At 38.1% G+C, this 10,517-nt stretch overlaps 1 protein-coding gene across 3 annotated transcripts in view; it reads right to left on the bottom strand.

Moving 5' to 3' along the window:
* The window catches only part of LOC117317845 (innexin unc-9-like), a 28,699-nt gene that overhangs the window by 5,499 nt on the left and 12,683 nt on the right, over positions 1–10,517 (bottom strand). The window contains exon 1 of one of the 3 annotated variants that reach the window (XM_033872801.1): positions 10,263–10,489. The exons of the other annotated variants lie outside the window; for them this stretch is intronic. Coding sequence (XP_033728692.1) covers positions 10,263–10,345 — 83 coding nt within the window. The 5' untranslated portion in view covers positions 10,346–10,489. Of the gene's footprint in view, positions 1–10,262; positions 10,490–10,517 lie in introns of those variants that run through there. 3 annotated transcript variants of the gene reach the window in all.

The following is a 10,517-nucleotide window of genomic DNA, read 5'->3' on the forward strand; positions in this document are numbered from 1 at the left end:
ATCTGAAACGAGACTGACTAAGCTCCCCCAAATCATCCCAGTGGCATATGTACTGTCCCAGTAGCGTGACATCTCTGACTACAAACTCAGGCATGCGTGGCACGCCATGTTTACCTGACAGCGAAAGGATGATTTTAGTTTTAGACTTGCTAAAGCCCCACTACTATAGAAACTGTTTAAAGGTCGCGTCAACATTTCCCTCATACCTGCAAGGTATTGATCGAATTGCGATTTAGAGATTTTTTTTAGAAATTCCGAGTATCCATCTATTCTCATCTGCATCAAACCACCAATTTAACGGCTTCAAACCATCAAATTAGATTTTTCTTATAATAAGTCCCAAGTTGTAAAACCTCAAATGTACGATTTAATACAGTTAAATTCTACTTCCGGTCGCTGTGTAGAACAACAAAAGTATCGCCAACATTAATATACGAGTTTGCCAAGCACTTACACTGAAGCCATCTCTACCGACTGTATCTAGGATTAACGGACCATGCTATCAACATTGACCCTCTCGTCTTTCTCTACTGTCTGTATCTAGGATTAAGGGGGTATGATATCAACATTGACCCTCTCTCTACTGTCTATATCTAGGATTAAGGGGGTATGATATCAACATTGACCCTCTCTTCTTTCTCTACTGTCTGTATCTAGGATTAAGGGGGTATGCTATCAACATTGACCCTCTCTCTACTGTCTGTATCTAGGATTAAGGGGGTATGGTATCAACACTGACCCTCTCTTCTTTCTCTACTGTCTGTATCTAGGATTAAGGGGGTATGATATTAACATTGATCCTCTCTCTACTGTCTGTATCTAGGATTAAGGGGGTATGATATCAACATTGACCCTCTCTCTAATGTCTGTATCTAGGATTAAGGGGGTATGATATCAACATTGACCCTCTTCTTTCTCTACTGTCTGTATCTAGGATTAAGGGGGTATGATATCAACATTGATCCTCTCTCTAATGTCTGTATCTAGGATTAAGGGGGTATGATATCAACATTGACCCTCTCTCCTTTCTCTACTGTCTATATCTAGGATTAAGGGGGTATGATATCAACATTGACCCTTTCTCTACTGTCTGTATCTAGGATTAAGGGGGTATGATATCAACATTGATCCTCTCTCTACTGTCTGTATCTAGGATTAAGAGGGTATGGTATCAACATTGACCCTGTCCTCTCTCTCTGCTGTCTGTATCTAGGATTAAGGGGGTATAATATCAACATTGACCCTCTCTCTACTGTCTGTATCTAGGATTAAGGGGGTATGGTATCAACATTAACCCTCTCTCCTTTCTCTACTGTCTATATCTAGGATTAAGGGGGTATGATATCAACATTGACCCTCTCTCTACTGTCTATATCTAGGATTAAGGGGGTATAATATCAACATTGACCCTCTCTCTACTGTCTATATCTAGGATTAAGGGGGTAAGATATCAACATTGACCCTCTGTCCTCTCTCTACTGTCTGTATCTAGGATTAAGGGGGCATGATATCAACATTGACCCTCTCTCTACTGTCTATATCTAGGATTAAGGGGGTATGATATCAACATTGACCCTCTCTCTACTGTCTGTATCTAGGATTAAGGGGGTATGATATCAACATTGACCCTCTCTCTACTGTCTGTATCTAGGATTAAGGGGGTATGATATCAACATTGACCCTCTCTCTACTGTCTGTATCTAGGATTAAGGGGGTATGATATCAACATTGACCCTGTCCTCTCTCTCTACTGTCTGTATCTAGCATTAAGGGGGTATGATATCAACATTGACCCTCTCTCTACTGTCTGTATCTAGGATTAAGGGGGTATGATATCAACACTGACCCTTTCTCTACTGTCTGTATCTAGGATTAAGGGGGTATGATATCAACATTGACCCTTTCTCTACTGTCTGTATCTAGGATTAAGGGGGTATGATATCAACATTGACCCTTTCTCTACTGTCTGTATCTAGGATTAAGGGGGTATGATATCAACATTGACCCTCTCTCTACTGTCTATATCTAGGATTAAGGGGGTATGCTATCAACATTGACCCTTTCTCTACTGTCTGTATCTAGGATTAAGGGGGTATGATATCAGTATTGACCCTCTCTCTACTGTCTGTATCTAGGATTAAGGGGGTATGATATCAACATTGATCCTCTCTCTAATGTCTGTATCTAGGATTAAGGGGGTATGGTATCAACATTAACCCTCTCTCCTTTCTCTACTGTCTATATCTAGGATTAAGGGGGTATGATATCAACATTGACCCTTTCTCTACTGTCTGTATCTAGGATTAAGGGGGTATGATATCAACATTGACCCTTTCTCTACTGTCTGTATCTAGGATTAAGGGGGTATGATATCAACATTGACCCTCTCTCTACTGTCTGTATCTAGGATTAAGGGGGTATGATATCAACATTGACCCTCTCTTCTTTCTCTACTGTCTGTATCTAGGATTAAGGGGGTATGATATCAACATTGACCCTCTCTCTACTGTCTGTATCTAGGATTAAGGGGGTATGCTATCAACATTGACCCTCTCTCTACTGTCTATATCTAGGATTAAGGGGGTATGGTATCAACACTGACCCTCTCTTCTTTCTCTACTGTCTGTATCTAGGATTAAGGGGGTATGATATCAACATTGATCCTCTCTCTACTGTCTGTATCTAGGATTAAGGGGGTATGATATCAACATTGACCCTCTCTCTACTGTCTGTATCTAGGATTAAGGGGGTATGATATCAACATTGATCCTCTCTCTAATGTCTGTATCTAGGATTAAGGGGGTATGATATCAACATTGACCCTCTCTCCTTTCTCTACTGTCTATATCTAGGATTAAGGGGGTATGATATCAACATTGACCCTTTCTCTACTGTCTGTATCTAGGATTAAGGGGGTATGATATCAACATTGATCCTCTCTCTACTGTCTGTATCTAGGATTAAGAGGGTATGGTATCAACATTGACCCTGTCCTCTCTCTCTGCTGTCTGTATCTAGGATTAAGGGGGTATAATATCAACATTGACCCTCTCTCTACTGTCTGTATCTAGGATTAAGGGGGTATGGTATTGTTGTCGGGTTTTAATAATTGTTGTCACGTTGTAAGAAGTCCAAATCCAATCTTAGGTTTTTCTTCTTTATTTTCTTATTCATCCAAACATATATATCCAATTTTCACAATGTTCTCCTTTCTAGTATCCTCTCTATTTCTGAACCTCTTAAATCTCTGTTCTTACTAACTCTCCAATATTCTGTCCTTGTTCTCTATTATTCTCTGTTGTTCTCTGTTCTTCCTTCTCTCTCTGTTCTCCTCTTTCTATCTATTTCGCTCTTCTCTCCCTTAATCTCTTCTCTCCTTTAATCTCTTCTCCCCCTCTTTTTTCGCACATACATCTCACATACATATAAAGATTCTCTGACCCTCAGAGAAGTCACCCCCTAAGGCCACCTACCAATCCACAGGTTGACCTCTGAATCCCCAGTACTGTGTTTCTCTATCATCTTTAAACATCATTATTTACAAAACCAATACTGATATCCAAAATCTATAATCTAGCATCTCTAGATGACACACTCTAGTTTAAAACCATATTAATTATATTTTACTCCAAACATTTCATATTAATTCAATTTAGACTTTAAGTATATTTAGATACCTCAAATGACATATAAATCAATACAGTGCCCAAACTACTGCATTGTTTAATATAATAAAAACAGTTCCATAAACTACACAACTTACACTATCAAATGATACCAATAGTATTGTCTAATTGATTATTATCAATTAGAAATAATAACTTTAATTCAAAATACAAGAACAACTATTTATACAGGTAAAGTCAAGCCTATCTCTGTCCCAGTGGGGTGTCACCCATCTGACCATCTTGATGCTGGGCCAGTATGACACTTACCTACCCAACCCAAATCGCAATTTACAGCACTTACATAATCTACCTGGCTAACAGGATTTACACTACTATATTACCCTCCCGCTTATAAAATTTAGTCCCTAAATTTGACAAAAATACAATAATTCAATCCACATTCTCTCTTGATTCCACACAAACCATGTACTGTACACAATCATATGACGTACAAAATTGATACAACATAATCACGCACTTGCCAGAGTGCATCAGACTTTGTCTAGTGCTTTTTCTTGAAAAGTCACTGACAGTCAACTTCATTTTAACATACAACATTATATATACTAATGTTGAATTGAAACAGTTATGTGTCTATAAAAGAACTTCACATATAGTTTCTCTAACTTCAAAAATACACCACTACTTGTATTCAAATACAATGTAGAATTAAACATCCTAAGTTTTAAACATCTTGACTTGGACGTTTTCTAAAATAATTCACATATTCATCTTAGATTTACAGTTATATGTAATCTATAGAACTTCCTAATAACAGTATACATATATTTCATATAGAAGATATAATACCTGTCATCAATAAATGATTCCAAACCATTATTTTCGTTTACATTACATCACTTTTTATGCTACACAGTTTGTACGTGTGCACTTAGTTCTCAACACAGTTCGTATGTCAACATATAGTTCACTTTGTTTTTCCGCATTAATATCCAGCTGGAATTTGTTTGTCCATATAGGTAAATCCCAAGCAATATTGTAGTTTATAATCACATCCATAAACACTTTGGAATTTATATTCTACCAGTTTCATCACTGTTATGTCCAACCAAAATCAAATTTTATCTCCGAAATCTACTTATTTTTTTTTTCACTGTCCAAAACGTTTTTTTTTTTTTTTTTGACTCACTAAATGTTTTAAAATTTCACTTAAATCCGAATGTAGAGTACCTTTTTCAGTTTCTTTATAGATGGTAAGTCTCCCAAACAAAATTCCATTTTCAGCAGTTCTTTCAGATATTTCAAGGTTTCATCTCTTGCCTTTTTCAAGTTGTCTTCACGTACTCGTCTGTTATTTACTTTAGCCTTTGTGGTTTCCAAAAGTTGTATAATTCCCTGAATAATTCCCAAAGTTTGCATGTAACTATTTTGAATAGTTTGCTCTAAAGCATATTTTTCATACTGACTTTCCTCCATATCTTTCCCAATCCTTTCCGTCAGACTACGATTTTCCTGAATTTCTTGTTTTAACCTACAAACTTCACTTTTGAATCCACCATATTTGGGAAGGAGCCTTCTAAGTTCCTCCTCATCAATGTCATTGAATGGTGCTTCTGTGAAAAAGTTCTCTCCACTTTCCTTTTCCACTACTTCATCTTTTCCTCTGTGTTTCTGAATTGCCATGACAACTGGTACTGGTTTCTTTTCTTCCACATATTGTCTTTGAACAGCCATGATGACTGCTGGCTTTTGTGTTTGTCGCACAGTTTGATGTTGCCTGGGAAACGAAAATCTCCCTAACAATTTTGAAAAGCATTTCCTTGCGAAATGTCCCGACTTCCCACATCTGTAACACACACATCCTCTTGCCGGACATCTGTGCTGGAATCCTTCATGGAATCCACACCTCTTACAAGTCCTCCTTGCAGATTGAGGGTGATCAGGCCTCCTCCTGAAAGTAGGGCGTCTCCAACTCCACCGAATAAATGTGTTGTTTCCATACATCTCCACATTTCACAGTTACAGAATGTCCGAAAGTTTGAGGTAGGGGGAAATTTACCCGGATTCTCCACCAAATTGTTGTCGGGTTTTAATAATTGTTGTCACGTTGTAAGAAGTCCAAATCCAATCTTAGGTTTTTCTTCTTTATTTTCTTATTCATCCAAACATATATATCCAATTTTCACAATGTTCTCCTTTCTAGTATCCTCTCTATTTCTGAACCTCTTAAATCTCTGTTCTTACTAACTCTCCAATATTCTGTCCTTGTTCTCTATTATTCTCTGTTGTTCTCTGTTCTTCCTTCTCTCTCTGTTCTCCTCTTTCTATCTATTTCGCTCTTCTCTCCCTTAATCTCTTCTCTCCTTTAATCTCTTCTCCCCCTCTTTTTTCGCACATACATCTCACATACATATAAAGATTCTCTGACCCTCAGAGAAGTCACCCCCTAAGGCCACCTACCAATCCACAGGTTGACCTCTGAATCCCCAGTACTGTGTTTCTCTATCATCTTTAAACATCATTATTTACAAAACCAATACTGATATCCAAAATCTATAATCTAGCATCTCTAGATGACACACTCTAGTTTAAAACCATATTAATTATATTTTACTCCAAACATTTCATATTAATTCAATTTAGACTTTAAGTATATTTAGATACCTCAAATGACATATAAATCAATACAGTGCCCAAACTACTGCATTGTTTAATATAATAAAAACAGTTCCATAAACTACACAACTTACACTATCAAATGATACCAATAGTATTGTCTAATTGATTATTATCAATTAGAAATAATAACTTTAATTCAAAATACAAGAACAACTATTTATACAGGTAAAGTCAAGCCTATCTCTGTCCCAGTGGGGTGTCACCCATCTGACCATCTTGATGCTGGGCCAGTATGACACTTACCTACCCAACCCAAATCGCAATTTACAGCACTTACATAATCTACCTGGCTAACAGGATTTACACTACTATAGTATCAACATTAACCCTCTCTCCTTTCTCTACTGTCTATATCTAGGATTAAGGGGGTATGATATCAACATTGACCCTCTCTCTACTGTCTATATCTAGGATTAAGGGGGTATAATATCAACATTGACCCTCTCTCTACTGTCTATATCTAGGATTAAGGGGGTAAGATATCAACATTGACCCTCTGTCCTCTCTCTACTGTCTGTATCTAGGATTAAGGGGGCATGATATCAACATTGACCCTCTCTCTACTGTCTATATCTAGGATTAAGGGGGTATGATATCAACATTGACCCTCTCTCTACTGTCTGTATCTAGGATTAAGGGGGTATGATATCAACATTGACCCTCTCTCTACTGTCTGTATCTAGGATTAAGGGGGTATGATATCAACATTGACCCTGTCCTCTCTCTCTACTGTCTGTATCTAGGATTAAGGGGGTATGATATCAACATTGACCCTGTCCTCTCTCTCTACTGTCTGTATCTAGCATTAAGGGGGTATGATATCAACATTGACCCTCTCTCTACTGTCTGTATCTAGGATTAAGGGGGTATGATATCAACACTGACCCTTTCTCTACTGTCTGTATCTAGGATTAAGGGGGTATGATATCAACATTGACCCTTTCTCTACTGTCTGTATCTAGGATTAAGGGGGTATGATATCAACATTGACCCTTTCTCTACTGTCTGTATCTAGGATTAAGGGGGTATGATATCAACATTGACCCTCTCTCTACTGTCTATATCTAGGATTAAGGGGGTATGCTATCAACATTGACCCTTTCTCTACTGTCTGTATCTAGGATTAAGGGGGTATGATATCAGTATTGACCCTCTCTCTACTGTCTGTATCTAGGATTAAGGGGGTATGATATCAACATTGATCCTCTCTCTAATGTCTGTATCTAGGATTAAGGGGGTATGGTATCAACATTAACCCTCTCTCCTTTCTCTACTGTCTATATCTAGGATTAAGGGGGTATGATATCAACATTGACCCTCTCTCTACTGTCTGTATCTAGGATTAAGGGGGTATGATATCAACATTGACCCTCTCTCTACTGTCTGTATCTAGGATTAAGGGGGTATGATATCAACATTGACCCTCTCTTCTTTCTCTACTGTCTGTATCTAGGATTAAGGGGGTATGATATCAACATTGACCCTCTCTCTACTGTCTATATCTAGGATTAAGGGGGTATGGTATCAACATTGACCCTCTCTCTACTGTCTGTATCTAGGATTAAGGGGGTATGATATCAACATTGACCCTCTCTTCTTTCTCTACTGTCTGTATCTAGGATTAAGGGGGTATGATATCAACATTGACCCTTTCTCTACTGTCTGTATCTAGGATTAAGGGGGTATGATATCAACATTGACCCTTTCTCTACTGTCTGTATCTAGGATTAAGGGGGTATGATATCAACATTGACCCTCTCTCTACTGTCTGTATCTAGGATTAAGGGGGTATGATATCAACACTGACCCTCTCTCTACTGTCTGTATCTAGGATTAAGGGGGTATGATATCAACATTGACCCTCTCTCCTTTCCCTACTGTCTGTATCTAGGATTAAGGGGGTATGATATCAACATTGACCCTCTCTCTACTGTCTGTATCTAGGATTAAGGGGGTATGATACAACATTGACCCTCTCTCTACTGTCTGTATCTAGGAGTAAGGGGGTATGATATCAACATTGACCCTCTCTCTACTGTCTGTATCTAGGATTAAGGGGGTATGATATCAACATTGACCCTCTCTCTACTGTCTATATCTAGGATTAAGGGGGTATGATATCAACATTGACCCTCTCCTTTCTCTACTGTCTATATCTAGGATTAAGGGGGTATGATATCAACATTAATCCCCTCCTTTCTCTACTGTCTGTATCTAGGATTAAGGGGGTATGATATCAACATTGACCCTCTCTCCTTTCTCTACTTTCTGTATCTATATAGGATTAAGGGGGTATGATATCAACATTAATCCCCTCCTCTCTCTACTGTCTGTATCTAGGATTAAGGGGGTATGATATCAACATTGACCCTCTCCTTTCTCTACTGTCTATATCTAGGATTAAGGGGGTATGATATCAACATTAATCCCCTCCTTTCTCTACTGTCTGTATCTAGGATTAAGGGGGTATGATATCAACATTGACCCTCTCTCCTTTCTCTACTTTCTGTATCTATATAGGATTAAGGGGGTATGATATCAACATTAATCCCCTCCTCTCTCTACTGTCTGTATCTAGGATTAAGGGGGTATGATATCAACATTGACCCTCTCCTTTCTCTACTGTCTATATCTAGGATTAAGGGGGTATGATATCAACATAAATCCCCTCCTTTCTCTACTGTCTGTATCTAGGATTAAGGGGGTATGATATCAACATTGACCCTCTCTCCTTTCTCTACTTTCTGTATCTATATAGGATTAAGGGGGTATGATATCAACATTAATCCCCTCCTCTCTCTACTGTCTGTATCTAGGATTAAGGGGGTATGATATCAACATTGACCCTCTCTCTAATGTCTGTATCTAGGATTAAGGGGGTATGATATCAACATTGACCCTCTCTCTACTGTCTATATCTAGGATTAAGGGGGTATGATATCAACATTGACCCTCTCTCTACTGTCTGTATCTAGGATTAAGGGGGTATGATATCAACATTGACCCTCTCTCTACTGACTATATCTAGGATTAAGGGGGTATGATATCAACATTGACCCTCTCTCTACTGTCTGTATCTAGGATTAAGGGGGTATGATATCAACATTGACCCTCTCTCTACTGTCTGTATCTAGGATTAAGGGGGTATGATATCAACATTGACCCTCCCTCTACTGTCTGTATCTAGGATTAAGGGGTATGATATCAACATTGACCCTCTCTCTACTGTCTGTATCTAGGATTAAGGGGGTATGATATCAACGATAATCCTCTCTTCTTTTCTTCATTCTCTACTGAGTATATCTAGGATTAAGGGGGTACGATATCAACATTGACCCTCTCTCTACTGACTATATCTAGGATTAAGGGGGTATGATATCAACGATAATCCTCTCTCCTTTCCCTACTGACTATATCTAGGATTAAGGGGGTATGATATCAACATTATTACGTTGAATTATAACTACTGATGGTATCCTTTCTCCACAAACCCCAGATATTACACTGAACTTGACCTATGGTGATAAATCTGTACTACCAAATTCACAGACATTATATTCAATTATATATCTGATATGGGAAACTATTCTTGGCTTGATTTATATGTCATATTTCATAAGTGACGTCATAATACCGTAATACATGACATCACAATTGAGCCAATTGGACGCTAGAAACATTTAACCAACTGTACATTACAAAACTTATAAAATGGATATAATGGCATTGATAACAGGGTAGTTATCATATAAAATCCGTTACGATAATATACAGGAATCAATTTAGGAAATGTGCCTTCCCTCTCACAAGGAATTATCAGTTCAATTTGAAAAGTTTCCCTCCACTCTGGAATATAAACTTTAGCCACCAGGAAGCGGTAAACTTGGTCCGCCATCGTGACATCTCGTATCGATATGAAAAACATTCCATTTATATATCATAACCTCTACGTACCATTCGAATGCTCCTATTTTTGTTTCTGTCAATTCATAATCCTGGTCTTCGTACGTAATGGCTGCGTCTGCTGCCTCCGACATGATTGCCAGATATTTTCACAAAATTACGTAAACTGTCCACACAATACCACATAAGATGGCTGACGATTTCACTAAAATATCTACGTTTAAAAATCTTACGTACAGGGTAGCAGTAAAATCTGAATACACGGTCTACGTCATGGGGGAAACACAGTTGTTCTTTATATATCGG

The sequence above is a fragment of the Pecten maximus genome, chromosome 19 (assembly GCF_902652985.1).
Source record: "Pecten maximus chromosome 19, xPecMax1.1, whole genome shotgun sequence".
In the NCBI taxonomy this organism is placed as follows: Eukaryota; Metazoa; Mollusca; class Bivalvia; order Pectinida; family Pectinidae; genus Pecten; species Pecten maximus.